This window comes from Penicillium samsonianum, assembly GCF_028829775.1.
Source record: "Penicillium samsonianum strain IBT 33392 chromosome Unknown utg000005l_segment0_segment0, whole genome shotgun sequence".
NCBI lineage: Eukaryota > Fungi > Ascomycota > Eurotiomycetes > Eurotiales > Aspergillaceae > Penicillium > Penicillium samsonianum.
This window is the reverse complement of record NW_026643263.1, coordinates 896,167-916,326: the sequence shown is the minus strand read 5'-3', so window position 1 is coordinate 916,326 and position 20,160 is coordinate 896,167. Positions and strand designations below refer to the sequence as shown.

Sequence of the window (20,160 nt, the reverse complement as noted above, 5' to 3'; positions counted from 1 at the left end):
ATCTCCCGGGTTTTACGAATCCACTTTCCTCCTGGTCGACCTTCAATATGCTGTGATTTTCCCACGTTTCCTTGCCTATACAGAGCAGTTATTATTGAACATCTTCTCAGTCTAATATCCTTCCCTAGTATAACCAGAATACAAAATATATCCCAATATACAAGAACACCAAACAGAAAAAAGGAGATAATACGGAGTCAATCCCCCCGAGGACCCCCGAGTTTCCCCCGAATCCACGTCTCGGGATGGTGTCGGCTATGCAGGCTCGGCCACACGGAGATTTTCAACTGATACAAATTGGATAATCCAATTCAAACCATTGGATCTATATTGCCGCTAGTCGTACCGATTCAGTAAGAGAAGCCGATGATCTGGAGGAATCCTATTTTTCGTTACCCCGGAAGTTCGAGTCGATCGCTGCATTAGGGTACGGCAGATCTTACTTAGATGCCAATATAATTTAGTCACCTTTTTTTTTACCGTCTTACTCTCGCCTGTATACTCAGACCTATCCCTCGTTTCTCTTTTTATTTCTTATAGGCTTCTTCGTATTGTCAAGATGCCAGCTCTAACTAATCTAGATCTATATATGAATGAAGTTATATAAACTAGGCGACTTCGGGTGTTTGGGGTTAGTAGCCTTTATGGTGAATCCAAGTCATTATCAACAAATAGAGGAAAATATTAGTATGTGAGGGAAATCATACAGATCAAATTAAATTAACAATAAACAGACCAATCTCTTCATGGCCATTTCATTTGTGAGAATAAAGTAAGAGATACTTGAAAAAAAAAAGATACAAATACAAACTACGGAAACCCGTGAAAAAAGAAAAAGAAAAGAAAACTATTCATCGCAATTTCCTCATCGTGTACGCCGCCTCCCACAATCAACAATAATGCATGTCAGCCCCCCCCCAACGAGGGGGGACTGACCCGTCGTAAAAGTTACACCGCCAGCACAAACACAACCTACGCCTCAGTAGGCTCCGCATTGGTCATCTCAACATCTGCGCCATCATCCTTCTCCGCCTCCGCATTAGCGGGGGCCGCGGAGCCAGAACCAGACGCAGATCCCTCACGGGCCGGACCAGGACTGTCAGAGAGGGTCCCATCAACCCAAGACCGGAAGCGCTGGTTGCTCTCATCGACCTGGTCCTTGCTAAGGCCGCGGGCCCAGGACGGGTTGTTGACGAACTTCTCCACGAAGCGGTCATGGCGCTTCTCGCGCAGCGCGGCCTTCTCCTTGGCGAGGTCGTCGACCTGGGCCTGGATGGCGTCGGCGTCGGCGTCTTTCTCCGGGATCGGGGCGTTGGAGCGCCAGAACCAGTCGTGGGTGGGTGGCTGGTACAGCATTGTGTAGTTGTTGGCGCAGATGCGGATGGTCAGGCCGTCGTGGTGCTGGAGGCTGCGGTAGTAGCGCTCGTACTCTTCGTCTTCTTCGAGTTTCGGAGGAAGGTTGCGCTTCAGTAGGGGCATGCGCATCTTGGAGAATTGCACGCCTTCGGTTGGGTCGCGCATCGAGTAGGCGGTCACGTAGTAAGACCAGCGCTCTTCTGGGGTGAGTTCATCGTTGTTGAGGGTTGCGTCTTCGCTGGTCATTACTTGCACGGTGACACGGCGGTCAGTTGGGTACTGAAGGATTTGTTAGTTGTTGTCAGATCCAGTTTTTGAAAATTGGAAAACTCACGAAAGTAATACGGTAGATATCTCCATCCTTGACCAGTCGCTCGACTTGTTTGCGGTACTGGATCTCCTGGTGGTGGGTAGTCTCCTCCTTCTCCCGTTCCTTGAAGAAAAGATTGACAATATCCGAGCTGCGGTCGCGGGAGTCACCGGTGAAGATAGACGACACGAACTTGGAAATGGAGGAGAAGATACGTTCCAGGTTGTAGAGCAGGTATCCGCTCTGCATGTAGAAGCGACGCAGGGTCTCTTCCAGGTGAACCTGATCGATATCGCCCTTGATAACCTCCTCGCACATGCGCACGATCTGCTTGTAAAGGTTGGCCTCGGGAGCGACATCATAGAAGAAATCACCAGGGAATCGGTCGATCAAGCACAACTCGTGGGCAGCCTTGGGTAGAACACCGCGTCGTACTTGTTCGCGGGCTGACTCCTCTTGCTCCTTGATGCGCAGGAGACGCGAATAGAGGATCTCAAAGGTACGCAAGAAGCAGAAGACGTTCAGGTTGCAGTACATGTGGTGTTCCTTCTTTTTGTACTTCTCGTTGAGTGTGTATTCATGCTCAAGATTGAAGTTGCCGTTTCCGGGATGTTCCATCCAGCGCAGTTCAGCCACATCAAAGGAATCCTCGGACTCAGAGACAGTGGAAGAAACTTGGATAACAGGGGGTTCGTCATGGTTGTTCAGAACACCATCCACTTTAACGGGCTTCTCAGTCTGGTCTCCGCGTTCAAGGGCATCACGCAGAAGATCCAGCTTCTGCAAGTCCGCCCCCTTGCGGCTCCCGTTCGAGGCATCCTCATTGGCATAAGTGTCATCGTCATCATTGATGGCGTTGTAGACTTCGTCCATGTACAGGTTGAAGGTGTAACGGTCCAGGCCGAAGAAAGTAGGAATGAAATCCCTGATAAAGTTCATGAGCCGCTGAGGATCAGCGCCAAAGCCATTGGTGTTGCGGTCAAAGTACAAGAAAAGCAAGTAGACAGCGTCCAGGAGGACCTGAGTATCGTTGAACTGGAACTCAGCCTGGAACTTGAGTGGGGTCCGGCCGCTCTTGCGACCAGCCTGTCCATCCTCAAACTTAGTCTGCAGGTCTTGCTGGATGTTCTTGGCGACAAAGAGCTTCTTGTCAGTCTGCTTGGTTGCGATGGCTTGGTGGTCAAGACTGCGCCAGTATGCTCGCTGCATCTGTTCGCGCCAGACCTTGTCCCACTCGCGCTGGCAGGCCTTCCATTCCTCTAGCTTCTGCTTCAAGCGGTAAAGAACGATAGGAAGGACGTGGCATGGACGAAGGAACATGTCTCGGATGACCTTCTCGCCGCGTTGACGGTCGTAAATCTTCTTGATGACACGCTGGTAAATTGCCTCGCTTTGGCCACCGAGACCTTGTGGCAATTTGAATGCCATGCGTTCCGCATCACTCATGTAAAGGAATTGCTGGCAAATGGGCTCAATCAGCTGGATGGTACGGGTACAAGCCTCGATGTGGTGATCGTAATCGTGGCGATCTTCTTCAATTCGGTGCAAAGCGTCTTCATACTGGTTCTTGCGGTGCGCAACAAAGCCAGAATCTTCCGAAGCCCAGGTGGGATGTGAGGCCCAATCGTCATTAAGAACACCGTTGCAAAGCGGATCGCGCCCACTGCAGGGCTTTTGGCGCTCACGCTTAGGAAGAAGTCGATAACTCGGTCCCAGAGACCGGCAGTGAGCCAGGTTGACGACACCTGATTCCGGGTTCGCCTTAGGGTCGATGATTTTATCCTCAGGCTCTTCGGCACTCATGAAACGTCTGAACCAACTCATGAGCTCAGCATTGGACCCGATGTATCCCTCGGCCCTCTTCACCAGGATGTGGCGGTCGAGGAGATCTGTTGTGTACAGGTTGCAAAGCTTCAGGAAGTCGCTGAACACTTGCTTGTTGGCGATGAACTTCTTCACGCGGTCAAAGAACGCGATTTCTTCCTGGCTAGGAGTCATGGAGACCGAGGGAGGAAGAGGCTCTGGGAGAGCAGGAATCAAAGTGGGAGAGACATTTGCCATGTCAACAGAAGGCTTTCCATGGTGGTATTTTGGTCGCTTGCTCGCGTTACCGAATTGCGAACTCTGGCCACCTCTGCTTGCCTCAGACAAGCGAGCAGCTTCGGCACCGGCAGGCCCCGAGATAGAGCCAACACCACCTGGGCCACCACGTCGCTTCTTGTTTTCCTTAGGGTCCTTCACATTGAACTGGCCCAGAGGAGGCATCTTGACGTCACGGTTAGGAGTCTGGGAGGTGAAACCTGCAGGTTCGCCACGGAGGTTGCTAAGAGGAGCTTGTTCTTCGGCTTGGCGCTGCGCAGCTACTTGTTTGGCATGCGCGGCGGATTCCGGCAGGAACTGTTTAAAGTCCTCCAAGAGATCCGGGGCAGTGTTAAACAACTGAGTAACCTGTCCATAGACATCCTGAATAGGCTTTGACTCCCGCTGGTAAGTCTGGAGTATCTCGAGGAACTGCTTGTAGATCTCCGGCGCACTTGAGAAGCGGTTCTTGATCTTGTTCACATAACTGATGGCGTGGTTGAACTCCACTGGACCGCGCTTGTTCAGATCCTGAGCACCCTGGAGCATACCAGTCCCGACGCCAGCCAGATTGTTCATCGGCTGAGTGAGACTAGAGTTCTGTCCAGCACCCGAAACTCCCATGAGAGACGACCTGCCAAGTCCAGCGGATGCTGCGGAGGCAGCGCCTTGCAGCTGTGCCACTCCACGGTGGTCTTGCTGGTGAGTCATGGCGGATGCAGCTTGTTGGTCCTGTTGAGTGGGGTAGCCATAGTGGTGCTCCTGAGCGGGTCCTGGTCCATCTTGTTGATACATGCCGCCCATCATTCTCGAGCCAGGAGAGTACGATCCAGAGGCGGGGCCTTGCTGCTGATCCTGTTGCTGCCCTTGTTGCCAGCCAGGTCGAGCTTGGTCACGATAGAAGTCAGACCGAGCATGTGGATCACCGGAGGGAGGTGCATTGGTAATTGTCTCAAAGGGACGTCCTGCACGTGGCATGCTGAGTGTATTTGTGCCAGACGGGGTTGTGACCCGAATCGCATCAGGGTTGTCTTCGGTACCGCACTCAATGCGGTAGCCGGGGGGCAAAAAGGTATTAAATCCTTGAATAAGAGCGGGATGACCATTGAAAAGTGTCGAAACACGTTGAATCACTCCAGGCGTATCGATAGCCTGGCTCTTGAAATCCTTCATGATATCCAAGAAACGGTTGTAGACATCTGGCTGGTCAACGAAGCGTACCTTGACCTGGTCGAGGTAGCTGAGAGCATCGTTTAGAATCGGTTGCTGGCCCTGGGCAAGAGCTGCAACATTTCCTGGAATTTGCTGCCCAGCGGCATTGTACGCCATCATAGGCTGTCCTGGTGGACCGCCAGGGTGCTGCATATACGAGCGAGGTGTGCCTTCGCCGTGCTGCATCTGAGGACCAAACAAGCCAGCAGCAGACTGAGGCCCGCCCTGGTGGCTGTTCTGCGGATTTCCGCCAAGGGTCGAGAGGAGTCCGCCCGGGCCATGGATGGAGTTGGGGACTTTATTGGCCACGGGTTGATGGAGGGGGATCGAGCCAGTGTGGCTCTGGACAGGGTGGTGGGGTTGTTCACGGCGTTCTAGCTGCCGTTCAATTTGTTCGCGGTGATCGCGCTCGCGCTCACGCTCACGCTCGCGGTGCGCCATTTCTTCGTGGCGCTGACGCTCGATGATCTCGCGCTCCCTGGAGTCCCGCTCCCGCTCGCGGTTGAGCTGGGGAGAAGCATGTTGCATGGCTTGACCGATTCCGGGAAGAGAATGGCCGCTGTTATGCGACGGGCCTGCTGGGTGCTGGCCGTACGCGGAAGGTTGGTGCGGATTTCCGTGGGTCTGGCTTAATTCTGCCAGTCCAGGAAGAGAATGGCCACCCGACTGACTAGGGTGGTAGGGTCCTATAATAGAATGATCGATTAGTTTGAACCGTTTTTTTATCATTGGATTTCCACATGGATATCCATAGTTCACAAAGAGGCACTCACCACCTGGAGGGGGAAGTACTGGGCCCGAGGGCTGCGAGGCCTGGGGTTGCTGAGAGGGATTCTGGCTGTTGAAGCGCAAGAATATTGTGTTAGTCTCTGATATCAAGGTAACAAGCCACTTGTATTATATACGACTGCTCGTACCTGAATGACCCCAGGGGCCGAGGCTGCTGGTTCATTTGATCGATGCCAGGATGCGACGGCGGCCCACTGGAGGAGTGCCAGTTATCGTTTCCAGAGTTCATGATGTATGCACGAACCCCAGTAGGAGAGAAGTAGGAAGGTAGTTTTCACGGATAAGAAGAGTCGAGGAGGGGAGAAAAAGTAACAGGGTCTGGTAATCGAAGAGCTGGAGCTCGTAGTCTCGTGGGTAGGAATCGACTGGCAACGCTCAGGTTGCAGTAGGGTCACAGCATGACCTGGAATCTTGCAGATAAGAAGACAGAAACCGACTCCACGCAGCAAGAAAGAACCGGCAGAGAAGTATGATAGGCAAGAAGGAGACACAGACTGGGGTGATGGAATTGCGCGCGACCGATCGCGGGCTCCTGTGGAGGCTTTCCTCGTCGGGGCTAACCTATTATGGCTTAGTGGGTGCTTATCGGACATTCGATTCTCCGAAGTGTATTCAGAATTCATTCAATACGGTATTATTTGTATCTATTGGCGGGATTTCCGTCAATGGGAGGCGGTATATTGGTCACGCATGGTATTGTGCGATAAGTCAATTTCAGTCCGCCTTCGTCATCGCCCGCCATTGCCGGCAGAAAAACATGACTGGCATTGAGTGGACAGGTGAACCAATGTGAATAGCATGAGTTATGAATGGAGGGGAGTGGTTTGAATAGAGCTGCAGCTTATTGTTCATTGTATAGCCTACCTCCTATATTAATCTGCATAATGAGGCTCGCTCTGAAGGCTGGGGGCACCTCTCGCTTGTCAAGCCTCGGAAAGGGGCGGAGGGTAAGGGCTGGCTAACAATGCCGTGGCCTCTCTTCGGCATATTTTTCAATGTCCTTTCTATAAAATACATTTTCGAGGTACCTTTCTTGATGTCTTTTTCCTATCTATACAGAAAAGGTAACAGATAAAGCAAGAAAAACGCCTAAACCGTAAAATTATACTGTTCTGCTTGGAACTCAAGACTTCATAACATCTCAATACAAGTTAGCTACCAATTCTATAGAGGTCCTTCAGTACTAACTATGGAAAGGGCCTCAAAACAGGCATGACATTCTCTATCATGAGCTGGCCACCATACAACGCCTTTGGCAACCCCACCACAATAGTAGGAAACGAGTAAAAGGGGACGGACATAGGTAAAGAAACTAGGTCTCCAAAACTCAGACAGATGAGTTCCACAATGAGAGCAGAGATAGGGAATTGGGAGGGGGGGGAGGGAACGTCCTGTGATTATGGAACCTGTGGCTTGCTGCTATCATTATTTTCTTGGTTTTCATTCTTCATATCTTGCCTGTTCACCAAGGCCCTCCAGCCACCCGATCCAAACCCCAGATGCACCTGACCATGGAAAATGTTAATGGCCTTGTGACGGTACGATGGTACTTGGTGCGATTAAAGAGCGGAGAAAACAAAGAGCTGTGTTCGAAATTAGCATTGTTATGATTTGGACAGCGACAAAAAAGAGAAAAACTCACGTTGTTTGTCGCCGCAATTGCAATGCTGTCTTCGAATGGATGCCAGCTCATGTGCAAGATCTTCTTGTTGAAGTCGATCTGGTCGGCATCGGTCTCCTTCTTCATACGACTGCCGGGGCCGGCAGGGCTGCCGGATCGCGAACCAGCCTTCTTTCCGTTACTCTTGCTCATCGGCGTCGGTACACCAACCTTCTTTGCCTTGAATGCCGACTTGTCTGCCTGGAGCACAATCTCCGTATCCTTTTGTTCTTCTGTGGGGTAGATCATGAAGTTGTTGTTGTAGCTTCCAGTCATAACGTTCTCCGCGTCACCAGAGAAGACCACCTCGAATTTGTCGAAGATGCTATCGTTCTCGTACGTATCGCAGAGGCGGGGGCGCAGGTGCTCGTGGATGGGGATGGTCTTGATTGGCTGGCGTTCCATGTTGACATCCCAAATCTTCACTGTCAAGTAGTCCCTCGACACAATGTACCGCCCGTCATTGGAGAATCGCACGTCGGAGATGGAGGAGATAATCTCGGAGAAGAAGGAACGGGACGAGGCATCCTCTTCTTGTTCGAACTCTGCAATAGAACAGTCAGTAAAGTTAATTGACCCAATTCCCTAGTTGTACGTACGCTTGGCGTGTTCGTCACACAACGCCCGTTGCCGCATATCCGCAAGCTTGATTGTGCCCTTGGAGCTGGCATACATGAACCAGTTACAGCTAACCGGGTGGAACTCGGCCGCAGTAATGACTTCTGTGAGTTCCTCCATATTCGCTGGCTTGATATCCACGATGTTGAAGCTCTGATCCTGGATGTTGAGGTTCCATAGGTTCACTCGGAGGTCGTCACTGCTGATAAAGGTTTCTCCATCGCTGTTAACGGATATGCTATTTATATGATACGCGTGAGCGTTGGCGTATGTTCTCCGCGGAACAGCGGCAACAACCGTGTCATGGTGTGTCAGACGAGGCAGCTTGAGGGCAGAGGGGTCCTTGAAGGATACGCGGGGTGCGCGAGCCATACCTCCACCCCCAACAGGGTTCGCGGGAGTGAGTTCATTCGATAAGTTGTTCTCGGCGACCACTTTCAGCGACTTGTCGAAGACCTTCCAAAGCTTTATCGTCTTGTCGTTCGTCGAAAGGAGGAAATGGGATGCATTCTGTCGTCGGCACCATTTTATCTTGTTGATCTTCTCTTCGATCTCTAGCGACTTGAGATAATCGAACTCCGGCTCGTGTGACTGGAACTCTGTGTGAAACTTATACTCGCAGGTTTTTTTCTATGTTGTTAAGTGATTAGCCCGAGGCAAAACAGGAAAAACAAAATTGAAAAAAAAGGACCGGAGGGGGTGGGTTACCGTCTCGTTTCGCTCGAACAATACCACCCTTCCTCCCTTGTCACCAGTGGCCAGATAGTTACCAGTGTGGTCAAATTCGACGGTTGAGATGATGTCCGCTGCAGAGCGCGTGTCAGTCGATGCACTCTGTAGAAATTGACCAGGTTTGGCCAAGTCGTGCGAGGGAGGCTGCCCATTACCTTCTGTAATATCTTCTACATCACCTTTATCGCCGAAGCATCTGAGACCAAGTTAGTTGCCATTCAATGACTCTTTGTGGTGACGTTGGGTCGATGGCGCCAGGCCAAAAGGAAGAGAAAAATAGAAACCATAGGGTGGGAACGTCTGAAAGGCATGATCCGGGGCAAACATACTGTGTAAACTTCCAGGTAGGTGTGCCTGGATCTCTGTCTACCATTTTCACGTTCTAGCTAGCCCTTGAACGCGACAAGGGCAAGGACCAAGATAGGAGGGACGGGGAAATGCGGGTTGGCAAATGCCTCCGAGAGCTCTATCGTCGATGCAAAGAATCACTTGGACTGAAGCGATGTAGGCGCGATAGCCGACACGAAAGAATTCGGTCGGATGGGAATAACGATTGGAGAAAGCGGAAATTGAGAGAACAGTCGATCACCGGAGATGGTGTGCGAGGGGTTTGGAGGGCGGGTGGCGGTAAGGCGAAAAGAGGGGCAGAAGGTGGAACAGCTTGAACGATCCAAGTTGGAAAGACGAGCTGAAGAATATGAAGAGCTTGCCGAATGAGATGGCAACGTAGCTTGATGATAGAACACAGTGAATGTGCTTGTTATGAGTGGACCCGCAGCAGAAGAGCTTGAGAGGGGATCATAAGAGAAAAGTTTCTATTGAGGAAGGGTCTTTTCGTTAGAACAAACTCCGACAATATAAAAAAGCTAAAGGGGATGGGGTTGCGTACTTGGTCCGGAGTCGATGAAGAAAGACAAGGAAAAGAGTTGTGAGGTGAAGTTGCCCAGATGAGTTGAGGCGGTGGTGGGGAGAGTGTTCGTTACGGAGATACCGAAGTGACAAGTCTTGGGCACCATCAATATTAACCTACATATGTAGTATTCTCCGGTGAAATGAGAATAATAATAATAAATTTGATTCAGATTGAATATTCTGTATCTTGAAGAGAATTCAGGTCGGGCATCTGCAACATGCTGACATCAACACTGCCAGCGACTGTAACATTGCCCATTGCGCCCATTGCGCCCCTCCGGCCTTGCAAAACCCGTATACGACTACAACGGGTTAAAGTTCAAGAATAGCAATTGAAATATTGGAATTTTGTCTACATATCTAGCTATTTTCTTAGGTTGAGTAGAATATATCTCTTTCAAACTCTGTATTTAATCGTCTATATGCCCGAACCTGTACTATGCGCCTCTGTCGTCATCCTTGAGGCCCAAGCAAGGTCTCCGCCAAATTAAGCATTGGCATATATCAGATGCTATCTAGCAGAGGATGAAGGGCATTTGAAGATATTCATTCGAATCCGGATCATCCATATGGCAATGTCGAGAATTCATTCATATAAGTATTGTGCTTTAAGTATATATTTGACAATTCGACATATTTGACTGAATGCCGAGCTCTATCATATTTCTGAGCCTAATTTTAAGATTCTATAACTAAAAACATTTAGCTATCCTACTAACAACTATGTAGTATACAATCTCTTCTATTCCAGCCTATATCATCCTATATCCTTCATTCTAGGTCACCTTCACATGCTTCCCTACATCATCCGGCCTAGGCATATTAAGCCGAACACCAAGCCGACAACCTTGGAAGAGCTACCCCATCCTGAATATTCCAATACCTACACCTCTCTTATCCCCAATCCCCAATCCCAAAACCCAACCCAAAGCCATGACCAACCAAGAGAACATGCGGGGCAATCCCAACTCCAACACCAACCAAACCCAAACCTCCAACACTCCAGCCCCAGCCCCAGCCCCAGCCCCATCACCCTCAACCTCAAACATCAACCCCTCCAACCAACCCCCTCCCAACCCCGCGCACCCCGCGCCCCCTCGCTAGCAACCCGCATCCAAACCTCCGCAACAGGCCTAGCAAAAAGGCGCATTCCAACCGAGCTCCGACCTCGCCAACACCCTAGCATCAAGCACGAGCAGCAAACAAGCCGGTCCATCCTCCCTCCCAAACACACAGACAAGCAGGGATATCTCCGCACAAACACCGCAGCATGGAGCCCCCGGTTCCGGTTCCGGATCTGCATCTGCAGCGCAAGCCTTCCGGGAACACGATGCATATACATCGACACCGGGTGGATTCGCTCTACCCGCCTTGACGGAAGACGAGTTCCAGGGAAATGTATACGGGTATGATGGGATAGGACTGGCAAATGAGAGAGAGACGGATCTGCTACGCACAAACACCACAACAACTACAGACACAACTACAAACCAACCCCACGAAGACCTCCAAACCCCCTCCTCAACCTGGAAAGGCAAAGCCCGCGCCCACGACCCAACCCAACACCAATTCGAAACCGTCTGGCAGCGCCAATGGCACGACCAACTCAACCCGCAGACAACATCTACCCCAGCCACAGACGGTGCAGCCGTCGTCTCCCTGCTATCCGATGCAAACTTCGACCCGAATTTCGAGGATCCGACGACTGTACCGGATACCGAGATTGATTTCGCCGCTGCGCCGGCCCCGCTTTCTGCAGCCGAGAGGGAGACGCTTGATTCTTTCCGGAAGGGGTTGGGGTTAGATGAGGAGAGAAGCGAGGAGAGGGGACGGTTAACGGGGGCGAGTCTTGTTCCTGATATTGATGTCTTTTTGAGTCAGGGTGTTGGGAGTGGGATTGGGATTGGGGAGGGGAATGCTACGGTTACGGGTTCTAGTTCTACTTCCCTCCGCGATGCTGTTCTAGCGAACCTTCCTGGTGCGGGTGATTGGGTTGGTGTGCAGGAGAGGTATCATGATGAGGTTTGGGGGTTTTTGCAGCCTGTGCTTGAGGATGCGAGAGCTGAGATTGAGGAGAAGGGGGTTGGGGAGGAGGGTTTGGGGGCTGGGGAGGATGGGCCTGCTGTGAGGAGGTTGAAGATGATTTTGATGCATATGAAGGGGTGATTGTATGGAGTACTCCGTATTGGGATGTATATTGCGGAGTATGTAGGAGGGTTGGGGGTTATAGGCTCTACGTGCTCTTGTAGTAGGTAGGGCTCTTTGTTTTGGTTTCGATATACCATGTACATGTATATGTAAATATTAGGCTAGATATACGAGAGGTAGTAGCGAGTGAGGATTTGGCTGATTGTACTCCGTACAATGATGGCCAGATAAATATCGGCACCCTTTCTACCTCGGCAATTATCGGTACTCAGACTGGCTTGCTGGGTACCAGGTAGGGCTTTTTAGGCGCGACCCCCAAAGCCCTAGAGCAGAGGGATCGAACAACTCACCATGGCTACGACTATATCAAATCCAAAACAGATCTATGATTCCAAAGAATATATTCCAATATAAGCCATGTATGTATGTTACACAAGAACCAAAGTTGACCAAGAAGGATTTTGGATCCCGAGGACAGGAAGAAGCAAGCGTGCGAAGCTAGCACGACAAAAAATAGCAGAAAGAGACGAAGGGGTATGAGAGATCACACGCTGGAGGATCATATTTCATCGAGGGAGGAGAGCGGTCGTGAGGGAGACGAGGCATAAGGAAGAAGAAGGGTCTGATATAACCTCTACAGCTCCAAGCTGGGGGTCTGGCCCTTGACACGACCGATCACAGTCTGAGCGGCGTACTTGGGGATAACCTCATCGTCATGGAGCATAGCGAACTCCTCGGTAGCATCGCGACCCATGAAGTTGTAGAGGGCGTTTGCGCCGCCGGGGTGCTCATCAACCCAGTTAGTGAGATCGAGGATGATGCCCTTGACCACGACCCAGAGGTCCTCCTTGGAGTTGTGCTTGGCGACTTCCTCCATGGTGTACTCAGTTTCTGGGACCTTGAAGGTCGCGGGATCAGGCTTGGAGGCGGGGGCCTCGACGCCGGCAGCAGGCGCAGCGGGGGCAGCGAGAGCGGGCAGGTTTCCGCCGGTGGCGGCACCGCCCCACTCGACAGAGACCTTGCCTGGGGTGTTGGGGTCGATGTGGAGGGAGATCTGGCCGAGACGCTGGGAGGCGGTGGTGGAGCCGGTGTTGATGAGCTTCCGCAAGAGGTGCTGGGTGGCGGAGTCACCTGCGACACGGCCGTAGACGACACAGCCGAGGAGGGAGGAGCCGCCGAGACGGTTGGCGCCGTGGACGCCGCCGGCGAGTTCACCGCAGGCGTAGAGGCCGTCGAAGGGCTTTTGCTCGCTGTTGAGGACCTGGGCGTGCTCGTCGATCTCGATACCGCCCATGGTGAAGTGGAGGACGGGCTCCATGACAGCGACGTGGAACTCGTCGTCGAGCTTGAAGGGCATGTTGTGGAAGAAGCGCTTGTTCCAGGGGTCCTTCTTCTTGCCGTCAGCGATGAGGTTGTACTCGTCGAAGGTCTTCTTGAGGGCTGCTTCGCCGCAGCCGATTTCAGCAACGAGCTCGGCGCCGGTCATCTTCTTCATCAGGCCGCGGCCGGAGTAGTGGCGGGTGTGGAAGTCCAGGACTGTGGAAGCCTTGCTGTTGAGGACGAGACGGATGGGCCACTTGCCCTTCTCCTTTTCTTCCCACATCTTGCCGGAGACGTAGTCGCGGTGGCCGAGCTCGTCAGAGAAACGCTGGCCGTCAGCGTTGAGGAGGAGACCACCTTCGCCGCGGAGGGCTTCGGCGGCCAGGAACTTGAACTTGGCGTCTGGGTCCTTGGGGTCAACCAGACCAGTGGGGTGGACCTGGACCTTGTCCATGTCGATACCGTTAGCACCGATGGCCATCAGCATCTTCTGGCCGTCACCGGTAGCGTGGGTGCCGTTGGTGGAGGACAGATTGAAGGTGTCGGGGCGGTGCTTCTTGAGGAGAGAGGTGTCACTGAAGTCAGCGGCGTAACCACCGGTAGCAAGAACGACAACACCATCGATGGACTTCTCCTCGCCGTTGATGGTGTAGGTAACGCCGGTGACATTGTTACCAGACTTGTTGATGGAGGTGACGTTGGCCTTCTTGACGATCTGGACACGACCGGGCTCCTTTTCGGCGAGGTCTTCCAATCGCTGCATCAGGGCGTAGGTGATGGCCATACCGGGGAACTTGGCGTCATGGCCACGGTGTGTGCGGGGGTGAGTGTGTCCTCCGAGACGGGAGACGAGGGTGAGGTCGAGGTTGAAGACATCCTGCAGCCACTCGACGGCGGAGGCAGACTTGTAGGTCAGGACCTTGATGAGGTCGGGACGGGCCTTGTCACGGGCCGACTTGAGGGTATCGTCGTAGAACTGCTTGACGCTGTCCTGGATGCCGAGATCGGTTTGGGTGCGGGTGAGGGCACCGTTGATACCGGAGGTGGCCTTGGTAGAGTTACCACCGAAGAAAGCCTGCTTGTCCAAAACGACGACGTTGCCACCGTTGAGGTAGATGGTGTGTGCGGCGCTGAGGCCGGAGACTGGAGAGGGTCAGCTGGGATAGAGAGAGAATGCGGGGAAAGGATCCTTACGGCCACCACCGACCACAATTACTTGAGGTGCAGCCATTATGTTATGTGTAGAGGTGAAGGTAAATATGGGGAAGAAGGGAGAAAGAGAGGAGAATGAAGGATCTTAAAGAAAAAGAGGGTTCCGGGGCAGGTCAGAAGCCGACGGTCTATCGGCCGAGGCACGAAATAATGGAAGACGTGGGGAGAGGAAAGATGGGGTTACCCGCTTGTAATACTAATTGGCCACCTCTGGTTTGTCTGTTTTTATTACACTCTGGGGAAGATATCACATCGCATGTGATATTTAACTATATCTTATTAGACTCAACAGTCTAGAATGTTTCATTTTCATTTTCACATGCATCTTATGTCATGTCACATTCCAGTCCTTTCAAGGAGTTGAGGGGAAGGGAACAGGCCAAAAGACGGAAAGTACATCGGAAAAGTCAACGGAATTAGAGCATACTCCTACATAGGTGTATTATGCTGAAATAGAGAAACAGACATTGAATTCCGGTTTCCTCGGTCCTTACAACTAAGAAGTGTGAACCTCGGAATAACAATCGCGGTGTCCGAAGGTTCCGAATTATGCATGGCATGATGAGGAGAAAGTACCACCTTGGATATTCGAATATTTGAATGCTTGAATGCTTGAATCCCACAGGTGTATCTAAGGTATACATATATGTGTTTATATATATTACGGATTTTATATCCAACTTTGGAAATCAATCTTGTTCAGAAATACCGACCTGGAAAACGTGGACAAATGACCAGAAAAAGGCAAAAGCAGCTGCCAGATGAGGAATACAAGATCTCTGATTGGTGGAAGAATAATGTGGAGCTGACCTAATCCGGGGATGGAAATTGCCTCAGTGGGCCTGATGACCTCATGTGTCACCCGTTCAAATGCCGACCTTTTTTTGGCATTCTGTATATAAATTCGGAGAAAAGCTTCATTAGAGTTGCACCTCATCAGCCCTTGTTCTCGTTGAGCTCCACAGCTCATTAGCCGGTTCTGAATCTCCACTGCGGTCGCTCGGGTCAATACCCACCGAGAAAGTATGGTGTCCACGCGCCGGTGAGAAGACCATCGAAGCGGGTTTCTCGGACGAGAAGAGTGGGCTATAGGCATGACAATGGACATGCTTGATGGATACGGTGTACATATGCTCTAACACATGGTAGTGTAGGCAGTAGGAGCAGATAGGAAACCTACAATTCAAATGTGCAGCTAAAGACCAAATCAAAACGCTTATGCCAGATCCAAAAGAAACCTAATCCATCCAGGTCACACTCTTCGTAACCAAAAACTCATTCAACCCCTCATCAGTATTAAACCGGCCCCAGCCACTATTCTTCACACCGCCATGAGGAAGAGCCGGCTCATCATGGATCGTCATGCTATTAATATGAACCGCCCTACAATCAAGTCAGCACAACAGATCCACAAATCCACCGAATGCACCCAAAATCAAAACAAAAAAAGAAATCAGGGTCTGGAACACTCGACAACATACCCAGATTGAATGCGCCTAGCCATCGCCAGGCCCCTCCGCAGATCTTCCGTGAAAACAGATGCCGAAAGTCCATACCCACTCCCATTCGCGAGACGGATCGCCTCGTCCTCGCTGTCGAAGGGCATACACGCCGCAACGGACGCGAAGGACTCCTCCTGCCACAGCGCCATGTCTTCCTTCACGCCGCCTAGGACGGCGGGTGCCATCCGCACCCCCGAGTCAGTGGGGACACTGTCCGCAGACCCGGAGATGAAGTGTGCACCTGCTGAAACGGCGCTGGCGATGAGGGCTTCGACGCGGGTCTTGGAAGCTGTGTTGACTAGCGTTGGGGGGAGGGCTGAGGCTGCGGCGCCGGCCGCGAGGGCCTTTTGTAGGGCTTCTGTGAAGGCTGGGAGGATGGAGGTGTGGACGAGGATTCGGTCTGTTGCCATGCAGATCTGGCCGGACTAGCACGGAAAGAAAGATAGGTTAGCTATTGACTCGGAGGATACAGATATGGATATAGATATGCGGCGTGCGACATGCGCTGTGTATCTCAAACTCACATTCAAAAACGCACCCGCCAACACTCCCTGCACGGCAGTCTGCAAATCAGCATCCTGGCAGACAATCGAGCTATTCTTCCCGCCCAGCTCCATAAGGCAAGGCTTGAGGTTCTGACCGCAGGCGCGCGCGATCTTCCGACCAACAGCTGTGCTACCGGTGAAATTGATCTTACGCACGGCGTCGTGTTCGATCATGGCATTCACGACCTCGGGGGCATCTTGCGGGGCGCAGTGGATGATATTCAAACAGCCGGCTGGGAGGCCGGCATCTTCAAAGGCGCGGCCGATGGCCCAGTAGCAACGGGGAGTTAGTTCGGAAGATTTGAGGACTGTTGTGTTTCCAGCTGCGAGGGCACAGGCCGCGGAGCGGATGCCGAAGACGTAGGGAGCGTTCCTGTAGAACCAATAATTAGCGATCTATGTATATAAAATAAACTTCCCCAGTACCACGAAAAGACAAATCAAGCTGTAGGTACTCACCACGGCACAATCCCCAGAATAACACCCATCGCCTCCTTAAAGACAATCGCACTCTGCCCCTCCGTCTCAACGACAGGAACACTGCCGCATATCGATGTAATGCGGCTCGCAACCTCGCGCAACATGCGCACAGCAAGCGGGACCACGAAGCCCGCTGAGGCGCCGACGTCCGCGCCCATTTCCTGGCGCATGTACTCGGCATTGGTGTCGAGGCGGGCCTCGAGGATATCGGCGGCTTTGAGCAGGATGTCGCGTCTCACGGTTGGTTTTGTCTGCGACCATGAGGGGAAGGCGGCGTCGGCGGCTTCGACGGCGCGGGTTGCATCTTGGGGTGTTGCGGCGGAGGCGGTCCAGATGGTTGTGTTGGTGTAGGGGCTTGTTACTGGGAAGGTATTTGGGGTTGTTTCTTCGCGGCCGTTTATTATGAGGGGGACTGTGAGTCCGGTGTTTGTTGGGGTTGTCATCGTGGAGGGGTTGGTAGAGGGGTAGAGATAGAGAGATATGGAGTATAGGATGTATGCAGGTCTGATGTTATGTTGTGAGGGGAAACCAGAGAACACTAATGAGCCTCGGGATAAATATCTTTTACTATTTTATGTACATTATATTCATCTCGGTTCCACCAACAATTGAATTTACAGAATTCGGATCTGATTGAGGACGATCTTTACCAGGAACTGCGTCGCGCAATGCCACTATTCCACGCTATGCGACGACTATTTGATTATGGTTTCCACGGTTCAATGCTGATGCTGGTTTTTCATCCACTGTGGACCAATGAAGATTCGTTTTCCATGTGCCCAATTTCGGCACATCGATATATACCAAGCCGGCACTTTCAGGGGTATCCAGTGATCGACAAAGTTATGAGGTAACTGAAGACTTTGACGGTCAATACAAGGTAATAACATTGGAAGCCCCGGGGCCCACTTCATGAAACTGGGCTTGCAAGAGAAGGGCGCTTTAACCTGTTATCCGAACCCCCACTCTGGTATGGCTTGCCTACTTTGTGCATGATATACGATGTATTCTGTACCCCTCCATACCAACTTCTGTATCTGGATGCGTTCGCAGTAGCATGTTGACTCTGGTTAACCTCTACTTGGCAATTTAGTAGCATGGATTTTCTACGCTATTGACTCGGGATCTGCATGTCACGTTTAACCGAATCCCGAGAGAGGAGTGAACCATGGGTGAGACCCGTGGTGGCGTCCACGGGTGCGGATGGCTTTTCCATTTTGTTGTTTTGTGGGGGTTACCTAGGTATATAAAGGTTGTTCTTGAGAATATATTGAGTACGATTTAAGATACGAAATATGGATACGAAGTAGTCTAAAGGCAATAGTCCATAGCCGATCTTTGTAAGGTTCTAATCTTCTCAAATCTTGCATGACTCGGTCTACGTTCTTAGCTGGTATCAGATGGCGATCATAGGGATGTCCTTCCCAATATGGCTAGCCCCAACTTCGGACCCACTGGCCTATTTTGTAAAGAAAGCATTTGTCATTACCACATGTGCAGACAATGATGCTTGAAGCTATACTTTTGTATGCCATTGTCCTGTTTAACGACACAATACATGTCAGAAGCCCAAAGAGCAGAAAGAGGGGTCAGCTATTAATATCACCAAAATCTCCAGCAAACGTTTATGATAGGTCCCATCGTATCATGCACGTGAATGTCTGCGTATATCCCACATAAACCGAGATCCCCATCGGGACAACGATCGGCCACTAGGGGTTGTGTGTGAGTGGATAAAATAGTGGGAATATCGAACTTTGAGCTGGCCTAGGGTACCAGGGCTCCGGGCCGATCTGGATGTTCGCGTGGTACATGTTTTATATCGGCGAAGGCCCTGATATTGTGTGTTCTCCATTCATTCCTTTTCTATTCATACACATTCCTTTTTTATTCATACATACTCTGCCTTTGTCTGTTCGGTTACACCCCACACTCCTTTAATTTGGGTCGCGTGTTGAAAAGTGCAATGGCGCCAAGCACGAAGGGTTGGCAGATGATCGAGACCATTTCGGTCTTGGTCAGTCTATGCCTGATCTCGGTCGTGCTGCGAGTCGTCGCTCGCATTCGCAGGAGAGTCGGGTTCGGTGTCGACGATTATCTGAGCATGGTTTCCATGGTGCTCCTCATTGCCATGTTGGTCGAGCTGATTCTTTGTAAGTGGTCAGACCGGATTGCGATTTCTTTCAACACTAACAGCTATCACAGGGTGTGCAATTGGAGGTAATGGAGCCCATATCACGGATCTATCTCCCGAAACTCTCATGAACTACTGGAAGGTATGCACCCCGCAAATATCCAATATCCAACAACACCCAACCTAACACCACCCAGATCTTCCTCGCCAACCAATTCACCTACTTCCTACTCTGCCCCTGTATCAAGATCTCTATCATCTGCTTCTACCGACGACTCTTCGCAACCCCAAATTTCCAAAAAGTCACCTTCGGCCTAAACTGCCTAATCGCCGCCTGGGGCACAGGAATCTTCCTAGCGTGCGCAGGACAATGTCGACCTCTACGGGCATACTGGGACCACAGCATCGAAGGAACATGTTTCGACGCCCAAGAATTCATCATCGTCAACCAAGCCTTCAACGTATTCATGGACTTCGTCATCCTCGTCCTCCCCATCCCAATGATCTGGAACCTCCACCGCGCATGGCAAGACAAGCTCGCGCTAAACGGTGTCTTTGCCCTCGGCGCCTTCGTCTGTTTCGCTAGCATTTACCGCATCGTCGTGCTCTTCTACATCAGCCCGACGGACCCAACCTTCACCGTCTACCAGGCGACACTGTGGACGCACATCGAGCCTGCCGTTGGCTTGATTTGCTCTAATTTGCCGATCATCCGGGGTCTGTTCCCAGCGCTCAAGTTGAAGAGCTCTCGCAATGGAACAGGTCCAGCGTATATCAACACTGACTACACGAATTCTTTGTTCTTGTCGAAGTCTAGCCCCCGCTCGCCGGACCTTGAGTATGTTAAGATGTACAATGCCCAGGTCGAGAGCAGGTCGCCCGGGTACCTTGGTGATGATCTTCATCCGCAGACTATTAATGTCCAGACGGATATTTCGATCCTTCCGGGCAACGACTCCACTAGTAGGCTGAACCAATGAGGTGGTGTGCTGTTGATTTACGCCGTTACGATGTGATGATATCTTTTATCTTCTGTTCTTGGGACGAGGTATTGGAGTGAATGGGGCTTATACTCCCTTCGAGAGAGGGCTGAATCTGCTTCAAGATGATTGAATTTTTGCAGAAAGAACAGACACTGGTGTTTGAAACAC

At 51.4% G+C, this 20,160-nt stretch overlaps 7 protein-coding genes across 7 annotated transcripts; 3 read left to right on the top strand and 4 right to left on the bottom strand.

Moving 5' to 3' along the window:
* Positions 1-972: 972 nt before the first annotated feature.
* Positions 973-5,975, bottom strand: N7471_009249 (transcriptional regulator SIN3; the record flags this gene model as incomplete). Its single annotated transcript, XM_057281968.1, has 4 exons — positions 973-1,635; positions 1,691-5,643; positions 5,731-5,795; positions 5,875-5,975. 4 exons carry the CDS (start codon positions 5,973-5,975, stop codon positions 973-975), a joined length of 4,782 nt encoding a protein of 1,593 aa, XP_057132851.1.
* A 655-nt stretch (positions 5,976-6,630) lies between these two features.
* N7471_009248 (uncharacterized protein) lies at positions 6,631-7,033 on the top strand (the record flags this gene model as incomplete). The annotated part of the gene is made up of 2 exons (XM_057281967.1): positions 6,631-6,693; positions 6,917-7,033. The coding sequence occupies 2 exons, from the start codon at positions 6,631-6,633 to the stop codon at positions 7,031-7,033; spliced, it is 180 nt and encodes a 59-aa protein (XP_057132850.1).
* A 272-nt stretch (positions 7,034-7,305) lies between these two features.
* On the bottom strand, positions 7,306-9,129 carry N7471_009247 (protein phosphatase 2A regulatory subunit CDC55; the record flags this gene model as incomplete). Its single annotated transcript, XM_057281966.1, has 6 exons — positions 7,306-7,329; positions 7,389-7,951; positions 8,006-8,654; positions 8,733-8,830; positions 8,912-8,952; positions 9,086-9,129. The coding sequence occupies 6 exons, from the start codon at positions 9,127-9,129 to the stop codon at positions 7,306-7,308; spliced, it is 1,419 nt and encodes a 472-aa protein (XP_057132849.1).
* A 1,330-nt stretch (positions 9,130-10,459) lies between these two features.
* Positions 10,460-11,834, top strand: N7471_009246 (uncharacterized protein; the record flags this gene model as incomplete). The annotated part of the gene is made up of 2 exons (XM_057281965.1): positions 10,460-10,878; positions 10,913-11,834. The coding sequence occupies 2 exons, from the start codon at positions 10,460-10,462 to the stop codon at positions 11,832-11,834; spliced, it is 1,341 nt and encodes a 446-aa protein (XP_057132848.1).
* Positions 11,835-12,450: 616 nt separating this feature from the next.
* osm1 (putative fumarate reductase Osm1) lies at positions 12,451-14,367 on the bottom strand (the record flags this gene model as incomplete). The annotated part of the gene is made up of 2 exons (XM_057281964.1): positions 12,451-14,279; positions 14,331-14,367. 2 exons carry the CDS (start codon positions 14,365-14,367, stop codon positions 12,451-12,453), a joined length of 1,866 nt encoding a protein of 621 aa, XP_057132847.1.
* A 1,219-nt stretch (positions 14,368-15,586) lies between these two features.
* Positions 15,587-17,318, bottom strand: N7471_009244 (aldehyde dehydrogenase; the record flags this gene model as incomplete). The annotated part of the gene is made up of 4 exons (XM_057281963.1): positions 15,587-15,731; positions 15,830-16,275; positions 16,375-16,768; positions 16,855-17,318. The coding sequence occupies 4 exons, from the start codon at positions 17,316-17,318 to the stop codon at positions 15,587-15,589; spliced, it is 1,449 nt and encodes a 482-aa protein (XP_057132846.1).
* A 1,523-nt stretch (positions 17,319-18,841) lies between these two features.
* Positions 18,842-19,989, top strand: N7471_009243 (uncharacterized protein; the record flags this gene model as incomplete). The annotated part of the gene is made up of 3 exons (XM_057281962.1): positions 18,842-19,028; positions 19,081-19,151; positions 19,207-19,989. The coding sequence occupies 3 exons, from the start codon at positions 18,842-18,844 to the stop codon at positions 19,987-19,989; spliced, it is 1,041 nt and encodes a 346-aa protein (XP_057132845.1).
* Positions 19,990-20,160: the final 171 nt, after the last annotated feature.